General features: G+C 42.4%; 1 protein-coding gene, 2 long non-coding RNA genes and 1 other non-coding gene across 5 annotated transcripts; 2 read left to right on the forward strand and 2 right to left on the reverse strand.

Annotated features, from left to right (window-relative positions):
• LOC112434001 (uncharacterized) lies at window positions 1–7,402 on the reverse strand. Its single transcript, XM_076888002.1, has 19 exons — window positions 7,222–7,402; window positions 6,716–7,013; window positions 6,342–6,494; window positions 5,277–5,353; window positions 4,738–5,068; window positions 4,275–4,514; window positions 3,994–4,117; window positions 3,772–3,877; window positions 3,434–3,672; window positions 3,183–3,338; window positions 2,858–3,085; window positions 2,319–2,649; window positions 1,856–2,095; window positions 1,575–1,698; window positions 1,356–1,458; window positions 1,018–1,256; window positions 767–922; window positions 507–669; window positions 1–417 (listed from the first exon to the last, which is right to left on the reverse strand). The coding sequence occupies exons 1-11, from the start codon at window positions 7,294–7,296 to the stop codon at window positions 2,944–2,946; spliced, it is 1,941 nt and encodes a 646-aa protein (XP_076744117.1). The 5' UTR covers window positions 7,297–7,402; the 3' UTR covers window positions 1–417; window positions 507–669; window positions 767–922; window positions 1,018–1,256; window positions 1,356–1,458; window positions 1,575–1,698; window positions 1,856–2,095; window positions 2,319–2,649; window positions 2,858–2,943.
• Window positions 7,403–8,455: 1,053 nt separating this feature from the next.
• On the forward strand, window positions 8,456–11,532 carry LOC112434278 (uncharacterized). Its single transcript, XR_013100074.1, has 2 exons — window positions 8,456–8,996; window positions 9,270–11,532. It is a non-coding gene; the product is annotated as an uncharacterized LOC112434278 (long non-coding RNA).
• A 7,394-nt stretch (window positions 11,533–18,926) lies between these two features.
• On the reverse strand, window positions 18,927–18,998 carry trnap-ugg (transfer RNA proline (anticodon UGG)). Its single transcript has one exon. It is a non-coding gene; the product is annotated as a tRNA-Pro (tRNA).
• A 1,612-nt stretch (window positions 18,999–20,610) lies between these two features.
• On the forward strand, window positions 20,611–23,682 carry LOC143420479 (uncharacterized). Of its 2 annotated transcripts, none has more exons than XR_013100309.1 (3): window positions 20,611–21,234; window positions 22,031–22,397; window positions 22,570–23,682. It is a non-coding gene; the product is annotated as an uncharacterized LOC143420479 (long non-coding RNA). The 2 variants fall into 2 exon arrangements; XR_013100310.1 differs by lacking the exon at window positions 20,611–21,234 and having other exon boundaries at window positions 21,586–22,149; window positions 22,344–22,397.
• The last annotated feature ends 1,110 nt before the right edge of the window (window positions 23,683–24,792 follow it).

Here is a 24,792-nt window from a genome sequence, read left to right on the forward strand (position 1 = left end):
TACTTTAAAGTATATGATTACATTAGAGTAATTAAATAAAGACAGTTTTGATGGAGCTCCTGAGCCAGCCCAAGCTCTCTATGAAGACGAGGAAAAACTCCCCTGGGGGGGCCAGACTGACGGGAAGAAACCTCGGGAAAGCCCATTCAAAGAGAGATCCCCTTTCCTGGGATGGCTGGGGGGGGTTACAGGAATTCCAAAACACTGAAATTTAAAGTGGGCCAATTAAAAAAAATTATTTCCTGAAAAAAAGAAAGGTAATTCATACATCACACATAAATGATAACGTCTGAATTGTGTGTGTTTGTGTGTGTGTGTGATAGGCTTATCTCAGCCAAGTGTGATGCTGTAGCTCCTCCAGCGTCGGCCGCGTCTCCGGGACTTTGGTTAAACACGCGTCCAAGAAATCCCGGCAGTCTGGAAAGAAAGGAAAGAGAAAAAACATGAAGATGATAGTTCCAGTGGTCCAAGCCATCAGTCAGTCTTGAAGTGTGACGTTTTCTTACTTTTGGACAGATGTCTTTTGAATTTCAGGCGCTCCACAGGACGCCTGTCTTTTTCAGGCTCTTCTCCACAGGACGCCTGTCTTTTTCAGGGACAATCTTCACCCACAAATTCATAAAGTCCTTGTGAAGGGTCAGTTTCTCAATGATTGTTCGCCCATGGTACCTGTGGAAGATTACAGTTGTCATTAATTTTCATTAATTGTGTAAACTCACAGAAAATAAAACATTAATGCACTTCAAACCCATTTAAAAGTACCCACCTGGCTTCAGGTGCAGCATCCCCTGCCATTCTAGAGGCAGCAATTAGAAATCTTTCAGTGAAGGTTCCTGTTTTCAGGGTGACGGCTGCTCCAAGTTTGTCAGCCAGCTGGTGCAGGTGTTGAGCCGTGCTATTCCTCACTGCAACACAGCGATGGCTGAGCAAGGACAATATTAGACACACAACTCAGTGAACATGATCTCTCTTTCATGTCTTCTAATAAAATCACTACAGCTTCTTCTCTCCTCTTACGTCAGTCCTGTGTTAAACAGAGCGCTCAGAATCCGTCCATGGCTGCAATTTTCCACCATGGCATCAAGCGCCAGATTGACCTCCTGATGTAGAAAGTTGTTGTTGGTCATTGCAAGCTTCAGCAATAGAGCTCGGCCTGTTGTTTCAACTTCTGGGTCCATTGTTCTCTGGAGCTGAATGTAGAGCTCATTGATGGCATGTATGGCCTCAAAGGCTATTGCTGAGCGTTGGTTTTTCACCTAAAATGTGAGTGAAAATCATCAGTTGAGGCTGTAGTATGCACTTGAAGGGAAACTAGCTGCATGAAACGCATATAAGAAACATAAAGTGTGCAATACCTCCTCAATGAGGACCAGACACACTTCATGTAGTTTAGTCTTCAGGATGTCCGAGTGGTGCTTTGCCAGAGACTGAATAGTTTTCTACTGTCTTTTCTTAATCCTGTATTTACACAACACAACATTGAACACGACTTCAGGAACACCACAAATAACACAGCCACATTATGCAGCACTGTTTCTGTGCAGTATTTAATGTCTCCTTACTACGTTTCTTACCAGTCGTCTGAAGACAGCAGACTAAAGCTGTGGGACAGGCTCTCTACAGGTGTAGCTACAGGCGGGAGTTTGACCCTGCTCTCTCTTGGATTATTCTGACTGCACTGACTGTCTGCTTTCTTGTCTGATAATCAACGAGGTTAGTAAAAAGAAACTGTCATTTCTTCTAATTCGAAGCATGATGCAGTGATTAATTGTTCATTAAAATCTTTTTAAAAAATCTCTTAATTTAAAGTTTGATTATTCAGCATCTTCTACAGTTACTGAGGAAAACCACTTACCGTCTATAGGGACGACTTTTGCACGGCGCAGCAGCGTCCCAGGCCGAGGTCCTCGTTTTTGCGGTATGGGAACTGTTGGAGGTTTTGGAGTCAAAGGCTTTACTGCAGTAAATGTTTTGGTTGGTACTGTGTGTCCAGGTGAGGTTACAATCCCATCCTGGAAATGCTGCAGTTTTTCCAAAATAGGCCCAAATTTGTCTTTTGCTGTCAAGACTCTTATTCCACGAATGACCTTCGTGTCTGTTTAGACAAAAAAATAACTAAATAACTACAAATTGACATCTTACAAAAACAACAATAAACATTTTTCTTCCTGATTTTTTTTTTCTTCAAAAAAGCATATAAAATGAATGGACAGCAAGAATGTGTAATTTAGCATTAAAATAGATAATCTACAGTGTCAAATTTTAAAATCTAAACTAACTGATTAACAGCAGGTGTAACCACTAAAGAAAAGCATCACCTTTGAACCGACCTGCTCCTGAATGTTTAGCAGAGAAAACAGGCAATTGCGATGGACAAGCTGCTCGAGGAGGTGGAGGAACTGGAGTGAGCGGTGTCATCTCAACAGGACTAACAATGAAAGGAATGGCCCTCAGATCACTTGGTGTGTGTGTGTCTGCAGAGCTGAGGCTACTCAGACTTCTTTCAGGGTCCTCCTGATTCCAAAAGGGGTCATCCAAACAGTTCCAGCTTCCCTGGACTATCTCTGGAGAGCCTGCGCATTGCTCAGGTAAAGGTGGGAGTTGCACAGCATAATCTCTGGGTCTCTGTGCGATATGCAATGTGTCTGCCTGTTGAAAGAACACATTTGTCTTACTGCTCTGAGCTTTGTGAAAGTCCAGGATCCTGGACTCTGTGGTGAAGCGCTGACAGTTGCTCTGTCTACAGTGACTTACACAAAAATTACACTGTGCAAAGCAGCAAAATATAACACATCTCTCAGAAACATTTACATTTGATCAGCAGAGAAGTCAAGAATGAGTATGTTTAGTTACTTACATCTCCACCTGTGCGTCCCCTTGTCCGTCAACTGGACACACAGGAACTCCCTAAGCTCTTTCTTCTTCGCAGGACGCCTGTCTTTTTCAGGCTCTTCTCCACAGGACGCCTGTCTTTTTCAGGCTCTTCTCCACAGGACGCCTGTCTTTTTCAGGGACAATCTTCACCCACAAATTCATAAAGTCCTTGTGAAGGGTCAGTTTCTCAATGATTGTTCGCCCATGGTACCTGTGGAAGATTACAGTTGTCATTAATTTTCATTAATTGTGTAAACTCACAGAAAATAAAACATTGATGCACTTCAAACCCATTTAAAAGTACCCACCTGGCTTCAGGTGCAGCATCCCCTGCCATTCTAGAGGCAGCAATTAGAAATCTTTCAGTGAAGGTTCCTGTTTTCAGGGTGACGGCTGCTCCAAGTTTGTCAGCCAGCTGGTGCAGGTGTTGAGCCGTGCTATTCCTCACTGCAACACAGCGATGGCTGAGCAAGGACAATATTAGACACACAACTCAGTGAACATGATCTCTCTTTCATGTCTTCTAATAAAATCACTACAGCTTCTTCTCTCCTCTTACGTCAGTCCTGTGTTAAACAGAGCGCTCAGAATCCGTCCATGGCTGCAATTTTCCACCATGGCATCAAGCGCCAGATTGACCTCCTGATGTAGAAAGTTGTTGTTGGTCATTGCAAGCTTCAGCAATAGAGCTCGGCCTGTTGTTTCAACTTCTGGGTCCATTGTTCTCTGGAGCTGAATGTAGAGCTCATTGATGGCATGTATGGCCTCAAAGGCTATTGCTGAGCGTTGGTTTTTCACCTAAAATGTGAGTGAAAATCATCAGTTGAGGCTGTAGTATGCACTTGAAGGGAAACTAGCTGCATGAAACGCATATAAGAAACATAAAGTGTGCAATACCTCCTCAATGAGGACCAGACACACTTCATGTAGTTTAGTCTTCAGGATGTCCGAGTGGTGCTTTGCCAGAGACTGAATAGTTTGCAAGCCGTGTCTTTTCTTAATCCTGTATTTACACAACACAACATTGAACACGACTTCAGGAACACCACAAATAACACAGCCACATTATGCAGCACTGTTTCTGTGCAGTATTTAATGTCTCCTTACTACGTTTCTTACCAGTCGTCTGAAGACAGCAGACTAAAGCTGTGGGACAGGCTCTCTACAGGTGTAGCTACAGGCGGGAGTTTGACCCTGCTCTCTCTTGGATTATTCTGACTGCACTGACTGTCTGCTTTCTTGTCTGATAATCAACGAGGTTAGTAAAAAGAAACTTTCATTTCTTCTAATTCGAAGCATGATGCAGTGATTAATTGTTCATTAAAATCTTTTTAAAAAATCTCTTAATTTAAAGTTTGATTATTCAGCATCTTCTACAGTTACTGAGGAAAACCACTTACCGTCTATAGGGACGACTTTTGCACGGCGCAGCAGCGTCCCAGGCCGAGGTCCTCGTTTTTGCGGTATGGGAACTGTTGGAGGTTTTGGAGTCAAAGGCTTTACTGCAGTAAATGTTTTGGTTGGTACTGTGTGTCCAGGTGAGGTTACAATCCCATCCTGGAAATGCTGCAGTTTTTCCAAAATAGGCCCAAATTTGTCTTTTGCTGTCAAGACTCTTATTCCACGAATGACCTTCGTGTCTGTTTAGACAAAAAAATAACTAAATAACTACAAATTGACATCTTACAAAAACAACAATAAACATTTTTCTTCCTGATTTTTTTTTTCTTCAAAAAAGCATATAAAATGAATGGACAGCAAGAATGTGTAATTTAGCATTAAAATAGATAATCTACAGTGTCAAATTTTAAAATCTAAACTAACTGATTAACAGCAGGTGTAACCACTAAAGAAAAGCATCACCTTTGAACCGACCTGCTCCTGAATGTTTAGCAGAGAAAACAGGCAATTGCGATGGACAAGCTGCTCGAGGAGGTGGAGGAACTGGAGTGAGCGGTGTCATCGCAACAGGACTAACAATGAAAGGAATGGCCCTCAGATCACTTGGTGTGTGTGTGTCTGCAGAGCTGAGGCTACTCAGACTTCTTTCAGGGTCCTCCTGATTCCAAAAGGGGTCATCCAAACAGTTCCAGCTTCCCTGGACTATCTCTGGAGAGCCTGCGCATTGCTCAGGTAAAGGTGGGAGTTGCACAGCATAATCTCTGGGTCTCTGTGCGATATGCAATGTGTCTGCCTGTTGAAAGAACACATTTGTCTTACTGCTCTGAGCTTTGTGAAAGTCCAGGATCCTGGACTCTGTGGTGAAGCGCTGACAGTTGCTCTGTCTACAGTGACTTACACAAAAATTACACTGTGCAAAGCAGCAAAATATAACACATCTCTCAGAAACATTTACATTTGATCAGCAGAGAAGTCAAGAATGAGTATGTTTAGTTACTTACATCTCCACCTGTGCGCTTTCTCTGAATCAAATCTTCAAAGCGATGGAAAAAGTTATCTGATGTCTTTTCAGACATGCCTGAGATAAAAAGTGAACAAATTGTTTAGAAATAGAAAGTTAGTGAGTGCTGCTCAGTGTGTGAGTGGCAAGTTCTAACTGAGCTGCTCAGTAAATAACTGTTATGATGTGGAACTCACAGAGCATTTTTTGAAAATATTCATATATATACACTATTTTGTGTTTACAAAAATATCAGACATGTCTAAATCAAAGGCAGGTTATGATCTCTAATTATGATCTTTAATCAACAAATTTAAATAGACGTCCTAATCACAGCTTCTAAAACTAGACAACACTATACTGATAAATTCATATAAAACAGCAAAAAGGAGATAAAAGCACTGTCATAAATAGAGAAATAAGTACAGTAAATAAATAAATACAGTTTTTAAAAAATATAGAAAAAAAACATGTGTCATTTGTTACAACGACAACAAAATAGCAGCTTGGACAAAGCTGTTTCTTCAAGCTTCGCCTGCATTTAGGGTCTGCAAACCTCTGTCCCACAGGAAGAAGCTGAAATCCTCCAATAAGGGGTGGGAGTCATTTAAAGTAGAGTAACTCATCCTCTACAACTGCCTAGTATTCAAGGACTCTATGTTAAGATGCTCTAACATGGTACAGTACCTTCAGAAACGCCTCAAATTTCTTAGATACTGAAAATTAAATCTCTTCTCAGGAACCTTTTCTCCATTCAGTAGAAGTAGATCTAGTATTCATTTTAAAGTTCTAATGAAGACAGCAGACTAAAGCTGTGGGACAGGCTCTCTACAGGTGTAGCTACAGGCGGGAGTTTGACCCTGCTCTCTCTTGGATTATTCTGACTGCACTGACTGTCTGCTTTCTTGTCTGATAATCAACGAGGTTAGTAAAAAGAAACTGTCATTTCTTCTAATTCGAAGCATGATGCAGTGATTAATTGTTCATTAAAATCTTTTTAAAAAATCTCTTAATTTAAAGTTTGATTATTCAGCATCTTCTACAGTTACTGAGGAAAACCACTTACTGTCTATAGGGACGACTTTTGCACGGGGCAGCAGCGTCCCAGGCCGAGGTCCTCGTTTTTGCGGTATGGGAACTGTTGGAGGTTTTGGAGTCAAAATAGGCCCAAATTTGTCTTTTGCTGTCAAGACTCTTATTCCACGAATGAACTTCGTGTCTGTTTAGACAAAAAATAACTAAATAACTACAAATTGACATCTTACAAAAACAACAATAAACATTTTTCTTCCTGATTTTTTTTTCTTCAAAAAAGCATATAAAATGAATGGACAGCAAGAATGTGTAATTTAGCATTAAAATAGATAATCTACAGTGTCAAATTTTAAAATCTAAACTAACTGATTAACAGCAGGTGTAACCACTAAAGAAAAGCATCACCTTTGAACCGCAATTGCGATGGACAAGCTGCTCGAGGAGGTGGAGGAACTGGAGTGAGCGGTGTCATCTCAACAGGACTAACAATGAAAGGAATGGCCCTCAGATCACTTGGTGTGTGTGTGTCTGCAGAGCTGAGGCTACTCAGACTTCTTTCAGGGTCCTCCTGATTCCAAAAGGGGTCATCCAAACAGTTCCAGCTTCTCTGGACTCTCTGTGGAGAGCCTGCGCATTGCTCAGGTAAAGGTGGGAGTTGCACAGCATAATCTCTGGGTCTCTGTGCGATATGCAATGTGTCTGCCTGTTGAAAGAACACATTTGTCTTACTGCTCTGAGCTTTGTGAAAGTCCAGGATCCTGGACTCTGTGGTGAAGCGCTGACAGTTGCTCTGTCTACAGTGACTTACACAAAAATTACACTGTGCAAAGCAGCAAAATATAACACATCTCTCAGAAACATTTACATTTGATCAGCAGAGAAGTCAAGAATGAGTATGTTTAGTTACTTACATCTCCACCTGTGCGCTTTCTCTGAATCAAATCTTCAAAGCGATGGAAAAAGTTATCTGATGTCTTTTCAGACATGCCTGAGATAAAAAGTGAACAAATTGTTTAGAAATAGAAAGTTAGTGAGTGCTGCTCAGTGTGTGAGTGGCAAGTTCTAACTGAGCTGCTCAGTAAATAACTGTTATGATGTGGAACTCACAGAGCATTTTTTGAAAATATTCATATATATACACTATTTTGTGTTTACATGGCAACGGGAGGAAACAACCCGGCAAAATAACACATGACAGCGAGATAAATTTATTGGATTGCCAGTCAGAGAAGTGTGATTCGTCACTCCAGTAAACACATCTCCACTGCTTTAGAGTCCAGTGTTGAGATGCTTAAATCACTCCATCTGACGCTTTGCATTGTGTTTGTCAGTGTAAGGCTGGGATGCAGCTGCTCAGCCATGGAAACCAATGAAGTTTGGACATCTGTAACAACAGCAGACTGCAGATATTGGTGACTTAAGTGCACTATGAGCCTTAGCATCAGCTGACTAGCTGTCATTTCCAATTACTTCCACTTTGTTATAATATCACTAACAGCTGACTATGGAATATTTAATAGCGAGGAAATTTCATGACTGGACTTGTTGCACTGGTGCATCCTATCACATTACCATGCTGGAATTCATTCAGTTCCTGAGAGCGACTCGTCCTTTCACACATGTTTGTAGAAGTAGTCTGCATGCCTAGGTGCTTGATTTAATACACCTGTGTCCATGGAAGTGATTGGAACACATTAATTGAATGATTTGGATGGGTTAGGGAATACTTTTGGCAACATAGTGTATGCCTGACCTTACAAACTCTATGATTATAACAGTCATTTTCACTGTTTTCAGAACACAAGTTATGGTTGGAGATATCATGACCGCCACCCCACCATACAGATGTTTTGGGAGGTATTTGATGAACTAACTGAAGAGCAGAGGAAAGATTTCCTTCGTAAGTACTTGCTGAAGCCTCCATTATGATATGTTACTGAAATCACACTGTATCATATAAAACATTAGATTTTTCTACGCTTTACCAAGATACATTAGAGAGCAGCATTGTTCTGATTAATATACTGTAAAGCTGCTTCTAGCTGGTGGACTGAGCCGCCTCACCTTTCACCTGGCTCACGTCACACACCTGGAGAGACTCGACCTCCACCTGTGTTGCCTCACGCGAGATGATCTAGAGGCTCTGAGTCAGTTGCTACCAATCTCACACGCCGGACACTAATCGCATGCTCGCTGCAGCAGTCATGTGACTCGTTGTTTTTCAGTCCAGGTGCTGCCCTCTCTCACTGCACTGACCGAGCTTGATGTGTCATCCAATAAGGAAGTGGGAGGTGTGGTCCACCTGCTGGTCTCTGCCCTCCCTGCGACACAAATGAGGAGGCTGCCATTCAACAGCTGCTACATGAGCAACGAGTCCTTCACTGCTCTGGGTAACACACACACACACACACACACACACACACACACACACACTTGTTTATTTATAGAAGTTTTCCTTCAAGTCATTCTCCCTGAATACCTCTTCCACCCTCTAGCCTGAAATGGTGAAAACTTTGTGTTTATGCATCAGCCCTGGCGGTGTCCTATCTGCGCACGGTGGATATTTCCTGGTGTAAAGTGGTTGGCGGTCACTTGGCGCTCCTGCTGGATGCTCTGCAGCCATCAGTCGTCAGCGAGCTCCGTCTTTGCAGCTGCGAGCTCACCACTGATGACATGCAACATCTGGGTAACTAACACACAATGACATTATACTTTTTCTTTTTTGGTCTGTAGTGGATCATTAGGCTGCATAAATGTATATTAAGACAAGTAAAGCCTGAAGGAAATTGATATTTCTTTCATTTATTTCATGCTGCCAGCATCTGTAGCTGTCGTATAAAACAAAACAATGAAACTATTCGGTGTTATTTTTGTCTCCATCAGAAACATTGTGAACAAAACAGTAAAGTGAACAGGCATAAAGTGATCAGTTATCAATGGGTCCTCTTCCTCTGTGCAGCTGCCGTGTGCAGACGGGGCTGTCTCTCCTCACTCCGTGCACTGGATCTGTCCTACAACAGCTTGGTGGGAGACAACGGTTGGTGCAGTCTGTTTGCAGCAGGAGGTCTGGGCTCTCTGGAAGACGTGGATGTCAGTTTGCGACCTTCAACCTCTGCTCCGTGCTCAGCCTGGCTGCCCGCTCTGCTCCGAGCTCTGCCTCAAATGCCGGCGCTGGCTCGACTGGCCATGCAGAGGTGGACAGCTGACTGTCAGGAGAGAGAGCAGCTCAGGTACTGTCTGAAAAAGAGGAGCGTCCTGCTGGAAAGGGATCCAGATTTACAAGACACATCATCAGCATGTAAAGGGAACAGTCAGGAGAGCCTAGAAGAGAGTCAGCCTGAGGAGATTGGAGCGGACCGCACTGGAATTTACTGTCAAAGAGCGACCCACTTTGTTGCTTTATTATTATTTTTTTAAGTCTCTGTTACCACAAGAAGGTCAGTGTTGACGTCAGCTGCATCACGTCTGATGTAAACTGTGTCACACGTGATGGTTTCAGGGAATACTGGGAACTTACAGAGTTAAGCACAGCTGGTGTGGGTTATCATATTTGTCGTCTCTCACCTTGGCTGCAGGGTCTGGGTCTTTCCAATGCAGCAGTCCTAACACTTGAGACACACATGCCGAGAAGTGGGGATACCTGGAAATGGACAAAGGCTTTCAGCAGAGTTTTAAAGCAGCTATTCAGGAAAAGAGCTGTGAATTATCTGCATACCTTGTTAGGTAATCAGCTATTTTGGGGTTCTTTAACAAATCAACCAAAAGGTCGACTGAGTATTTTCTCGTCAGAGTACCTTCACCGTTCACGATGATGTTGAGCACAAGCTGGAGCGTTTGATGGATGTTCTTTGCATCAAAGAGCTACGAGGAAATCCCAGAGATTAGAGACAGGATATTATGTGAATCAGCATGAATGTTGTTTGTTGTTCAACAGATAAAAACAAGAAGAGAAAATAGAAACAAAGTAAAAAAGGAACAATTGTTTCTGCCGTTAAGAAAAAAAAATTGAGTCATGGCAGAGACCTGCAGAAGTCTTGAGTCTCATTTGATGACATTTTGTCAGATTGCCTTGTAATTTAAAAAAAACAAAACTGTTTTTTGAGCAAAAGTTCTCCAGGTTTTTTTGGAGTTCTTTCAAAGTTTTCTTATTTTTGGACGTTAGCTGCTTTTTCACTCTTTTTCAGTCCAGTCTGTGCATCTGAACATTTACAGAAAGATTTCTTTGTTTCGTCTTTAGACACTTTGTTAAACGCAGATCCCAGCAGAGTTCGCCTACCTTCTCTCCAACCTTCTCAGGTTTTGTGGATATTATACATGGTTATGCTGAGAATATGTCGGCTACTTTCCACTGGAAATGCCTTTTGGTTAAACTGTCAGCGAGGAATTTGCACTGTTACATTTTTATATAACTTTAATGCAAAAAAAAACAGCTGCTTGTTTAAGTGAAAATACACTGATGGGGTTTTTTTCTATTCATGAACAGGAGTGTGATCAGTTTAATAAAAGAAAAAATAACCATAACCAAGATATGAGGGGAAATCTTGGACAAATACAAGCAGACTGGAGCAGCCAGCGTTCAAAACACCGACGTTCAAGGTAACAGAAGGTTCCCGAGCCACATCCACCCAGCTGGTTTCTGTGTTTCTTGTGTATTTGTGTACACTGTGACTTCATGGCTGTCTTGGGCTCCAGCTCTTGTTTTGGTGTCTCATTAATTTGATTTAATGTCCTGCTTAGTGATAACATCACTCTTGGCCTCCCTGCACTGGCTTCCAATTGAATTTAGGATTCATTTTCAAGTTCTTTTATTGGTTTTTAAATCTTTAAATGGTCTGGCACCTGCTGAAGCCCTATGTCCCCACTCGTTCGCTCCGGTCAGCTGAGCAGCTGTTGCTCTCAGTCCCCAAATCACGGCTGAAACTGAGAGGAGACCGAGCGTTCTCTATCGTGGCTCCTAAGCTTTGGAATAATCTTCCTCTTCACATTAGGCAATCGACATCAGTGCTGGTTTTTAAATCCAGATTGAAAAAGCATTTTTAGTCACTGGCTTTTGACTCAGTGGTTGACTGACTTGTATTTTATTGTTTTTCGCTATGTTTATTATTGTATCGTATTTATTATTCTTATGGTATCTATTATGTTTCTATTGTTCAGCAGTTTGGTCAGCCTTGTGTGTTTTTAAAGTGCTATATAAATAAACAATGATGATGATGATGAACATAGTAACGTGTGTTGGGTTGCTCTGTCTTCAGACTCACTGTCAGACTGATTAGACAGTGAGTCTGAAGGTGAGAGTCCTCACTGCCCACGCCTGTCTTTGGGTCTGACCAACACCGTTTCCTGTGTGTCATTCCCCCCTCGCCTTCCCCCCATCCGTCCTGTCTGCACTGACCTCTCCAATAAAGACAAAAGGCCTCATTTTCTGAAACTCTTCCTATCCCATCACCTTGCGAAGAATCACTTCACCATGTTGATTAATAAGGACGGTGGGAATGGTTTGAAGTCTCGTCACAGAAAATGTGCCAAAGGCAAAGAATCTGAGCTTGAAATAAAATGAAATGAAAGATCAGCCCCACACAGGGGTTAAATTCAGATGGAAACTCTTATCACACAAAGAGAACAAGCGAATAAATATATCTGAGTGTGGCCCCTCGACTGTCACAGTGTAGCTGACATTTGATCTTATCATGTGTTAAAGCTATTTTAATTACTGAAGAGAACCAGTGTCAAACTCAGCCCAAGTATGGTTGTACGTTAATCCTTAAAGCAACAACGTTTTTAAAGTTGCAGCGTCATTTTTACACCACACCTAAAATCCCACTAATCGTCCGGGCTCTTCACCCTATGACCACACGCTGGGGTATCTAACACCACATGACCCAAATGGAAACTATGTCAGCTGAAAGAAACCCATCGAAATGTGCAACACTTAAAACTTTGCCTGATTGGAGCATGGCTTCAAATACAGCCCTGAAAACAGACAGGCGGTCGTTGGCATTTCGTTACAAAGTTTCCTTGTTCAAAACTTCTGCTTCATTATAGCAACCGAGTGACTGGGATCTACGAGCTGAGCTTGTGTAAGATGTCTGACACTGGAAGCTCAGGTGAGCGGCCATGAAACATGTTTAAAGAACGGCAGCTGTTTTATCATAATTCTGTGGAGAGCTTCATCCTAATGAGGGCTCATGTCCTGAGCAGGGATGCAGAGGAGGAGGAGGAAGGTGCTGGACACATCAGTGGCTTATGTGCGTGGAGAGGAGAACCTGGCCGGCTGGAGGCCCAGAGGAGATAGCCTCATCCTAGAGCACCAGTGGGAGCTGGAGAAGATGGAGCAGCTGCAGGAGGTGGGGCCTTAAAAGATTCATAAAGAAATAAATCTGTTTAATATCGTAGAGGGAAAAATGACTTTTCAACTCAAAGACCAAAGTGCTATTCTAAAAAGTTTTTTCTTAGAGTACAGACTTTACATGACTAACCTCCCCTCTTCTCCCCACCTCACATTCGCCCCCATCTTTCGTCCAGGTGGAAAAGACCCGTCACCTTCTGGGAGAGGCGGCTCCCGTGGGAACAGCTCCCACCACCAAGTCCCTGAGTGAGTCTCTGTCCCCCAGCGTGAGCTCCGGCACTCTGTCCACGTCCACCTCCGTCTCCTCGCAGATCTCCAGCACCACCTTTGAAAGCGTGAGAAGGAGCTGGCCACCAAGGTGAGAAAAACGTGGGCTTAGTGGGCGTTCTTGTTGCTGCCTTCTTCCTTCTCTGCTCGGAGCTGATCGGTCTTGTTCCTGTTGTGTTGTAGTGCCTGCGCCTTCTGACACACACCTTCAATACTGAATACAAGCAGCTGGTGAACAGCATCAGTGACTGCAAGGTGAGAAATAATATAAGGTGAAGAAATGCGACCAGGGTGAGTAATGCCATATTAACCCAAATACTGTCACTATGACATGTGTCTCACAGACCAAATGTAAGTCGACACTCATGTTCTCTAGTTCAAGCAGAAATGATGTGGATCGATTCAAATTCCTGAGCCTGGATGATTTCAGCTGGAAACAAACCAACTCTGCTTCTTCCTCAGAAAAACAAGCGCTCTCTTAAAAAATAAATAAATGAATAAAATCTCTTCTTTTCAGATCTGTTGTGTCCAAGAAGGGTTTTCTAAGCTTCGTGGAGCCTCGCTCTAACTCATGGGGGAAGCATTTTGTGGTTGTTCGCCGGCCCTACGACTTCATCTACAACAGCGACCAGGACCCCGTGGAGCGAGGCGTCCTCAACCTCTCCACAGCACAGGTGGAATACAGCGAAGACCAGCAGGCCATGCTTAAGGTTTGAGGCAGGATAGAGAAAGGCTGGATGTAACACGTTTGTCTTTAATGAGAATTCATTCAAATTGTTTTGGTGCACGTTGATTGATGAAATGGCAAATGGACTGGGATTTATCATTTGAATGAACATGAATATAATGTGATGTTTTCTTTTCAGACGCCCAACACATTTGCAGTGTGCACAAAACATGGAGGCATCCTCCTGCTGGCCAACAACGAGAACGACATGAACGACTGGCTGTACGCTTTTAATCCTCTGCGAGCAGGAACGATAAGGTACACACACACAGACACACACGCTCCTCTCACACCACAGTCAAACGTGCAGCTTCTGCACCCTTCAAAAACATTCCCTTCTCCTCACAACGTAAAAATCTCCCTGCAGATCTAAGCTGGCGAGGCGGCGCAGCCTTCCTCCAGCAACCCCGCTGCCAGCTCAGCTTTCCTCCTCTCCATTCCCTCCCCTCAGCTTTTTGTGTTTTTGTTTCGATGACAATGTTTGGGTCTAATCTTGTTCCGCTTAGTTGTCATTCCCAAACTCTCCTAACTAAGTAGCATGTTGTAGTAGTCTGCTTGTGTGTGCACGACTCTTTAGAAACTTTCCGTTTGCCAATCATCTGTACAAAAAAAATGTCTCTATCAGTGCTATTTGTCTCCTGAAATGAGTTTCATTCTATTTTGGGGGTTTTTGCTGTTGGTTTTTTTAATAAATTAACATGCTCGCATGATACCTGCAGCAGTCCTCAGGAGAAGACCAGGTTTGCTCAGTTTAAAACAAAAATGAACCAAATCAGCCAGCTTACATTTGAAACCATGAAGGAAAAATCTACAGTTATCTCCAAGTGACATGTTAGTTTATGCTCTGTGTTACGACCCGGCTCTGCTAGGCGACAGTGGACGTAACATAAACGAGCCCAGAGACTAGGGGGTTAGATAAAAAGAAAAACATAAGGTTTATTAACACAACTGAAAACCGTTAGTGAAACAACTCACTAGGCAATAGAGTGATTTTAAACAAACATAACAACTCCAGTAACACCAATAACACCAGTAGAACACTACTCATCTAAACATCTCACAGGAGGCAACTCAAAACAAAGGCTCAAATGGCAGCAGTGCAAAGGCAGGAGGGACCGTCTCCACAGTCTGTTCAAATCAACAAGTCCCTCCACGAATGAAGAATCCTCAGCCTTTTATCTTCTCAGGTGATTGCAGGCAGCTGTGTCATTGGTCTGTCGTACTCAAGGCTCCCTCAGCAGCCAATGGTGTGAGTGGTCTGGCACGCTCTGACCTGCATGAAGGTGGGGCGGGCATAGGTCCGGGCCAGCCAATCCCCCGTGAGTCCTGGAACACTTTGATTTCCATAGAGGAAGGCGGGGCCACCCCTCCCCTTAAAGTACCACCTATGTTGGGCAGAAGCAGACATTAAAGAGTGTGAACAAAAACAAAGAACAAACACAGCAAAACATGTTTACAAGCGGGACAGACCATCAGCTAAAACATTTTCAGACCCCTTCTTATGGTGAATACTTAAGTTGTATTCCTGCAACAACAGAGCCCAGCGCATAAGGCGCTGGTTATGATTAAACATGCGAGTAAGGAACACAAGTGGGTTGTGGTCGGTGTACACAACAAGAGGTAACATGCTGGACCCCAGGTATACGTGAAAGTGCTGAAGAGCCAACAACAAAGCCAGGGTCTCCTTTTCAATGGTGGAGTAGTTTAACTGATTTTTATTGAACTTGCAGGAAAAGTAACAAACGGGGTGGTTCAAACCCTGCAAGTCTTCTTGCAACAGCACTGCCCCAGCCCCGACAGCACTGGCATCAACCTCCAGTTTGAATGGTCGTGTCAAATCAGGTGCAGCTAACACAGGAGTGTGGCAGAGGAGGGCTTTCGCACTCTCAAAAGCATCTTGACACTCACTTGACCATATAAACTCAACTTTTGGGCTGAGTAGGTCAGTCAATGGCTTGACTACTGAGGAGAAATTTTTACAAAGGTTTCTGTAGTAGCCCACCATCCCTAGAAACCTACGCAACTCACGCCTGGTGGTAGGTGTGGGAAACTCTTTAATCACTGCCACTTTGGCATCTATGGGCCGGACCTGTCCACGTCCCACCTCCCTGCCTAAGTACATCACTATAGCTTTGGCAAACTCACACTTAGCTAAGTTGAGAGTCAGAGTAGCTTGAGCCAAACGGTGAAATACCTGCTGTAACGTTTCCAAATGATCTTGCCATGTTTCAGTATAAATTACTAGATCATCTACGTAGGCACTGCAGTTGGACAGGCCACGGAGGACTTTATTTACCAGCCTCTGGAAGGTGGCAGGAGCGTTACACATGCTGAAAGCCATGACTGCGTATTGTAGAAAATCATCAGGTGTAACAAAGGCAGAGATGTTAGAGGCACGTTCAGTTAAAGGGACCTGCCAGTAACCATTAAGAAGATCTAATTTAGTGACATACTGAGCAGTCCAATACTGTCCACACAATCCTCAACTCTTGGGAGAGGATGTGAGTCAGCCACAGTCACAGAGTTCACCTTCCGGAAGTCTGTAATAAAACGGGGCGAGCCATCTGGCTTAGATTCCACTATACAAGGCGAGCTCCAGGGGCTTTGACTGGGCTTCGCTAAGCCATGTTGCAGCAGATAGTCAGCCTCCTGTTTCATGAGCAAGCGCTTATGGGGGCTGGCTCGATAAGGATGCTGCTTAATAGGTTTAGCTCCCTGGACATCAATATCATGCTCTAGCACCGTGGTGCAAGTTGGCACATCCCCGAATAAACAGGTGTATTCCTTAATCAAGACAGTAACACAGAGACAGAGGGGTCAGAGTCAGGAGCTGTGATAAGAGGCCTGGTGGTGCCGACCTTTTCAATAAAAGGTGATCATCATGTCTGGCGATTATACCTCAGCAGAGACTTTGTTTGGTGAATGACACAGGTCAGAAATAATAGAAACAGAAACAAACTTCAGAGTGACAGACGAGCAACCACACACAGCAGCGCCATCTTGTTACCAGTCAGGTGTGAAGAGCAGTTAGACCAAAGGTTCATTCAAGACTTTTTATGTGAAGGGAAGGATTTTAAACTGGATTCTGGATTTATCAGAAAATCAGTTCAGCTCGATCTGTTTCAGGATGGCTGAGTGGTCTAAGGTGCTGTGTTTAGTGCTCACTCTCCCCTGGAGGTGTGGGTTTGAATCCCACTCTTAGCAGTTTCTGCTTCATTGTCTTTCTCGGTGTTCACATCTCCTCATTCCTGAAATGGTCTGCTCACATTCACGTCCAGTCCAAAAAGGCTAGGCAAGCGCCTGTACCGTCTCCGACAACTCAGGAAGTTAGCAGGTTTTTCCAGTGGTCCTCAGAACTTTCTATTCAGGTGCTGTGGAGAGCATCCTCACACAGAACATCACTTCCTGGTGTGGGAATAACTGTGTCCAGGATTGAGAAGCAGAGTGATCCGTGCGTCAGAACGCTGCTGCGTTACAAATGCAAATACAGTATGATCCACAAATATAACTTCCCTACAGGACATTTACACCAGGAGATGTTGGTCCAGAGCATCTCAGATATTAAAGGACTGGTCCCATCCCAGTAACAAAATGTTTCGACTTCTGCAATCAGGCAGAAGGTTCCACACCATCGGGGCCAAAACAGACACTCGAGGAGGAGCTTCTCTCCTCAGGCCGTACGAGTCCTAAACCAGAACACGCCCCCACTCCCCTCATAGCATCAATAAGTGACTGAAACAGGACCTTATATCAATCTGTTCACACTACCCTGGTCGCATTACTGTTTACACTTCTCTGGTCACTCAGTTGAATTACTCTGTTTATATTACTCTGGTCACTTGTTTACTTGCACAGCTCTGTCAATACGTTGCTGTGCTAATATGGCACAAGACACTTTAACACTCCATTTGCACAAAGTACATTTTCAGATTTTTGATTTAAAATTTCCAGACTTTTAAAATCTATTTACTTATTGTATGTAATGTCTTTTTTTGTACAGTCAAAGGAGCAGTTCAGGAGACATTTCACTGTTTGTTTTGTAATTTAATGACTATGCATGTGACAAATAAAAAATCTTCAGTCTTGAACGTTATGCTCTCTCTTTCTAGGCCCTGCCAGTACTCTCGCTCCAGCATTTTGGATCAGCTGAAGGCTTTTGAGGGAGTTTTTATGACATCTGAAAATAGCAAATTACAGTTTCCCAGGACTTGCATGAACAGTTCAACAGCAAAGCCCCAAAAACCAAACAGGCTCATCAGGGATTTGAACCCAGGACCGCTTACACCCAAAGTGAAAAGGGAAAAGCTTCCTTAGGCATTTTCCAGGTCACAGCAGAGGTGTGCTTGCAGGCGGAGGAGGAGTGAGGTGCTGAGGCTGCTCCTGCTGCCCTCCAGCGAAGCCCAGGTGGCTGCTCTCAAACCTTTGCCCACAGCAAAGAGGAGCAGCTTCAATTACATGTTTCTTAGATTGTCACAAATAAGCTTTCGTCTAATTTTCAGATGATCACTTTTAATTTTAAATTAAGAACCAATTTAGGTGGGTTATTTAGAGCTTCCAATGAGGTGCATGTGTTTAGATCATGGCGGACAAAAAAAGAGTACCTGAAGAAAAACCCTGCAACATGGAGCATGCACCCACCTGCAATCAACACAGTGGCATGAGCATATAGTCATACAGATGAGCATGACAGCGTCAAGCTTCATAACCAGAAACCTTACACCACAAATTAAGTCACATTTTGACCCTAAAATCTGAATTTTGCAGTTAAAATCATCACATAATTTTCATCTGTAATATTTTATTTCACTTGGTACATAAGTTACATGTGTGCATAATGCACTGAAAGAGATTCCTTCGTGGTACTGAAGTACTAATGTTTACTGATGTTTATTTTTGGCCCTTTTGTGTATCAGTAAAACTGATGTGCGTTCTTCCACATGCATATTGTTAAAGTCGTGTGAGAGAGTTACACATTTATAATATATGATACATAACTGTGTATTGTAGTAGTTCTGTGTACAAGTTTGAATTGAATTCTCTTATTTAATCTAAAATAAAACTCTGTGTTATCTTGAATAACAAATAATTACCTTAGAAAAACTTTTTGGAGAATTTAAATGGTAAACAATAAGAACAAGGCCAACAACATCCTTCATATCAGATCTGTTAGCTGTCCCTGTATGAGGGACTATGGGAACATGTGTGCAGCTGCAGAGATTCTTTCAAATGGAGCCTAAACAGCATGTGGCAGCTGAGAGGCTCTATAGACAACACGTGGGCTCGTCCAGGATTTGAACCCGGGACCTCTCACACCCAAAGTGAGAATCATACCCCTAGACCAACGAGCCACACAAACAGTCCAGCAAGTCTTTTTTTCACAAAGTCACACATCAGAGCAACTAGATGAAGAAGAATGTGTGAAAGATTGTCTTGAACGCTCAGAGAATCATCTGTTTGTGTGCTTGATTCTAGATTTTATTCTAGGATTAATTCAGTAGAGATTTATTGGACATACTATAAGGACACATTCTATTTAACTTGAATTCTCAACAACAACAATGAGGGCTGGCCCTAAATAAATAAACTTAAAATAAATCATATCACACTAACTGCTCTGTGTGTACTTTTTAAAAGAATCTTCTATCATTTGAATATAGCAGACATGCTTTATAAAAGCCTAGTATATATTATTTTCTTTCTTCCCTTAAACTGAAAGAATTACAAGTATGTAACTAGTATAGCAAGTTGAGAGTCATACTGTACCAAAAGAAAACAAACCTCTTCTGCCAAAGAGGAGGAGTGTAGAGATTAGAATATTATTTTACTGTTACTATTCATAACATTATCATTACTGTTGCATTACGTATCATTTATCATTATCATTTCATTAGAGCATTTATTGAAACTGTTGATGTTACATTAAAGTTTGTATTTCAGGTGTGAGCATAATTACATAATAATCTTTCATTGCAGGTGCAACTGTAACCATGTTATCCATATTGCATTTTGTGCTAATTAAAGAGTTGAAGCTCGGTCAAGTTAATTAATGGTCTGAAGCTTCGGTCAGCGCGACGTCTGGCCGATCAATAGGAAGTTAAGGTGACCTGGAGCCATGAAAGAATTGCATACATGCTTACAATACAATACACTACATATAACCTGTAAACAGAATAGAGGCCTGTGTGTGTTCAGCAGCCTGCTGCATTGGAGTTTGCCTAGTAACAGATGACTCGAACGGAGTCAGGAAGTATACTTCTAAGATGTCTTTGTTTGTCGAGTGAGGTCATGCACTGAGGTCAAGACACATAGTCTGCCTGAACACACATACACAGTATATAGACTTGTTTTGCTCGAAACTGCAAAGTTGTTTTACCTGCATACGTGACAGTTTAGTTCCACAAATAAGTGAAGTGCAGTAAGTGAAATAACAGGAAGCATCTGGCGGTGGCGGAGGAACAGAGGAAGGAACTGTTCTTTTTTAGAATATGTCCAAGGTCGGAATTACTGGAACTGATGCATGTTTCTTATCTGCTTTGACGCACGATGCTTGTCATCGACTATGTTATATATATGACTGCTCGTTTACTGTTCTGGGGAGATCGAGGCTGATGTTTTGCAGAGCTCATCTTTCCCACACACGTGTGTGCTTTAATAAAATCATTGTTTTGACGCACAATGGACCTCCAGTCGTTTGTCTCTTACCTCAAATACGAAATCAGGACACTTCTTAAACACTAATAAAAATATATAACATAATTCACAATCCACTTATGACACGTTTTATGAAGTGTCAAACTGAAAGAAAAGCGTGTTTTGTCATGGTATGTCATAACAATAGCTGATGGGCTTCTATTCCTATAAAGCAGACTAGACAAACAGAAACCATCTGTCACGGTCCCCGTGTCTCTCTGGTTGGCCCACGCTCGCTACAGGTTTTGTTGTTGTTAGTTTTGGGTTTTTTTGTCTCTCCTCCTCCTCTCTGCCTGGGTGGAGCTCATTACGGGCTCTCACTCTTGGCCCACGCACCCCTGTGGATGGTGTCCACCTGCGGCTGATCCGGCTGATTTCCCCAGCTGCTATTTAAGGCAGTGGCACAGAGCAGCTCACCGCTGGAACGTCGAACCACCTGAGTTCGTGCTCGCGGCATATTCAAAGAAGAATCGCTTACACGTGTTTTATGTTGTGGAACTAACCTTGACCTTCTGTCTGTAGATTCTGGACCGAATTACCGGACCTGTCCAAGTGGGGCAGTGTGTGGAGTGTTGGAGCGAGTGCGGCTGAAGAGGAGTGCGTGTGTGCGGAGGAACGGTGGCGGTGACTGAGTGGAAGAGGAAGCGTGTGTGTGGATTCCCCCCCCCCTCCCCCCTTCTCTCCCTGGAGCCCTGGACCCCCTCCCAACTCACTGTACATATATTTTGCACTAAGGTGATCCCTATTGTAAATAAATCCCCTTTTTGTTTCGTTGAAAGAACTGTCTGCGCGTGGGTCCGTTCAGTAGCCATGACACCATCCATCCATCCATTCGCTTCAGCTTATCCTGTTCAGAGTCGCGGGGGCGCTGGAGCCTATCCCAGCTATCATAGGGTGAGAGGCGGGGTACACCCTGGACAGAAACACTTTGTTGAAAACAAAAGTGAAAGGGCGACTCACATCTGACTGTGTTCCCTGTGGGTTGAGTCACTTTGTATATAAAGCATTTGCAGCATTTTTAAAAATCTATTGTTCCAAATTTCTCTGTTTTCTCAACTTTTTCTCAAGCTGAGCACTTGGTCCACTTTTACAAGCGATGGCAGCAGCAGCAGCCTTTTCCAGAGGTTTTAGTTTTAGTTTTATGTGCAATAAACATTCATTGTGTCATTTATTAATTCATCCTTTTTTTATTTTCACTTTTTAAAAATCCACTACATGTTGTGTTGTGTTTAGTTGTGTTTAGTGCCGATGTGGGACAGTTTCCAATTCCATTGTACTATTGTACCAAATATGAATGTGCAATGACAATAACGAGTTATTCTTATCTTATCTTATATCTGATCTCAGATGCACTCCCTGATGTACCCACAGTGTCTGTGCATTTAGGATACACAGACAGCTAGTATAAATCCATGCACGCACATGCATATTCTGAATATAGTCTCTGTTTCGTTTTGTTCACTGTGGAAGGTCTTTCAAGGTCACAGTAGTTCATGTAAAAGAAGCTGATATTTTCATGTAAGCAGAACGTGACTTTTTGGAATTCAAATGAAAGAGGTGCTTTGACTCAAAACATATTGCAGGCAGATTTTCATGCAACATCTCTTAAACTTAGAAAGTTCTCTTTGTACATTTCTTTACAAATCTTTATTTCCTTAAATCCTTATTGATACTTTCTCATGTGTTTCAGAAACTTTGATGGCAGCGGCACAGTTGACCATGAGTGGTGTCACAACTACCGAAGGCTTAGTTAGGATTTTGCTGTGTCTGCTCCATCTTTCAAGTTCACTGATAAACAAGGGCGAACTGGTAAACTGACTGTTAACTTTCTTTTTGTTGTTGTTGTTTTAATAAAGAATGTAACTTTTAATTAACCACCTTTACCATTAAATCATGACCGTCCGATCACTGGTTAAGCTTTTCTCCTTACTTTTAAAATGCTCATTTTGTCCCAGTTACATGTTTCGCACGCATGTTTGTTGACGTTCTTTCTGGTTTTGCAGGAGGAGCTGAAAGGAAACGTTGAAAAATTACAAAAGGAAACAGCAAGAAGGAAGGTGAGTCTGTCAATGACATGGATGTTGACAGACTCCAAACAGAAAAACATGCTTTGCTATGACAACTAAAACAAAAAACAATTTCCCATCATACAAAAGTCTGTTTGCACTCTTTACACTACATACTTTTGTATATTTTGTTACATTAATTTGGTTTATTTTTGTCCTCCAGGCTGAAAATAATTTAGACAAAGCCTATGTTCCTGCTGTCCTTGATGATGTTAAACGTCTCATGGATCCTTTGTACGAACTTTTGAAGTCAGTGAAACGTTTTACATCACTGCTTACACCAGTGCTGGATTTAATGGATGACCTACAGACTTTCGTGGGAGCCGGCAAGGAGTACATGAATAAGTACTTTGAGACAACAGCTGCAGAAATCAATCACAATGAAGAGAACCTACGCAGAGTTATGGCAACACTAACACAACTAGAAAAGAATAAAGATGAACTGTAGCATATTAGTCAGCGTCTGTCTCTGGTAAATGTTCTGTGAAACATCTCTTTCATACTGCGCTGCTTCTAAATCAAAGCTAACTGTACACTTGATTTATAAACTTTGATGAGAAAAAAATCTTTTCTTTCTTTCTTTCTTTTCTTTGTTATATCAGGTCTAATGCGAACACAAAACACAAAGCTGAGATTTTCTCTGTTTAGAAATCACATTAAATCTGACAGTTGTTAATGATTCATATGTAGAAACACTTTCATGTGAATAAAAACATTCAAACTGTTATTATTGCAAATTGTGACGTTTGTAAGAATAGAAGCGGTGGCTGATTGTTCTCTAGTGTTTGTGTGTGGATCAGTGTTGTTCAAGTTACTTGGAAAAAAGTAATTAGTTACTTATTACTGATTACTTCTCAAAAAATGTTATACCGTTACATTACTGATTACTTAATTTCAAAAGTAATTATTTACTTATTACTTAGTTACTTTTTGGTACACACCTGAATACTTAATAAAGCAATAGACCTTTCAGCCCAGTTCTATTTTTATGCATAATCCATCATATAAAAATTCAGTCAAATGGAAAAGTCTCTTTTTAAAAATTGTTTTATTATTTTTAATCTCTTAATTTTAGGGAAATCGCATCAAGCAAAAATGTAATTCTATACAACAGTTTTTAAAAAAAAACTATGTGAAAAAATCTATTTTCACCTGTTTAGCAGGAGTGGGGCCGGTGGTCATATCAGTGGGGGATCTGGTGGTTTCTCTGTGAATTTCCGTTCCCATGGTAGCGTGCTAGGTGCTTGTTCAGATTTGAAGTGTAATTTTTCGCAGAGTGTACAACGGACGCTAATGTTTTTGCCACTTTTTACAGAATAACACTTGAAGTAATATAAGTACTTCCACGCTTTTAATGCTGCATGGTCGTACTCTCTCCTGCACTCCATATTACCCATTGTTGATCTACGCACGTCTGCTGTTGCCACGTATATGAACACGCATGATCAGCACAGCGCACCAGGTAGAATCCAGTTTTCAGGCCCCTCTTCTGTGGAATCAGCTTCCAGTTTGGATTCAGGAGACAGACACTATCTCTACTGTTAGGTCTGCACTCGCAGGCTCCACTAGTTCAGAGATTTATCACCATGAACGAATCAAGACGATCAGAGCTCGATCGGTTTTAAACTTGCAAGGGAAGTGTCGGATCAGGATCTTGGAGCTACAAGCTCCTCACATGATCCCAGACAACTCCAAAAATCCAGCGTCCCCAAGCAGGCTTTTATTCAGTGACAATAGTTACACAAACACCCATGGTAAAACCCTATTGTAATAATTTGTGATAAATAAAAGTAGAGTCTGGGGAATATTTGATGAAAGCTTATTGTGATTAATGCTGGGGTGAATTTCAAAGTTGATGTGACGTCTGTTTGAAGTTGGTGTGTTATGTGTGTGAATGTGTTACGTCAGCCAAGAAACGAGATTAGATTAGGACATTTGGATAGGGGATTTTATTCCCACATTGATTAGCAGGGTTGGACTCGGGCACCAGATAATTTAACTGTGGAATCGACAGTGGTGCTTTTAAATTTATTTAAATTATTTAGGACGGGGACGGTAATCCCTAGGAGCGCGGTTGCTCAGCGTGTGGCATCGACTCCTGATCACAGATGCGTGGTCAGGCCTGGCGGCGTCCAGTTAGCCCGAGTGGTGCCCGCGGGACTTCGGGAACCCATTAAAAACCAAGTGGTCAAGGACCACTTCTTTACCGTGCTGTTTGAGTAAAGAGCGGGCCTCAGGCGTGACCATTTCAACGTGGCTGACAGGTAAGCTTTAAGTAAAGCTTAAAGTGGGATATTTAGGACTTCCGGTCAGCATGCGACCCGAATAGACGCAGGAACGAGCTGCTGTGGTGAACTTAACTCCGCTTTGACCAGTTTCACCCCTT

The sequence above is a fragment of the Maylandia zebra genome, linkage group LG9 (genome assembly GCF_041146795.1).
Source record: "Maylandia zebra isolate NMK-2024a linkage group LG9, Mzebra_GT3a, whole genome shotgun sequence".
Classification (NCBI taxonomy): domain Eukaryota; kingdom Metazoa; phylum Chordata; class Actinopteri; order Cichliformes; family Cichlidae; genus Maylandia; species Maylandia zebra.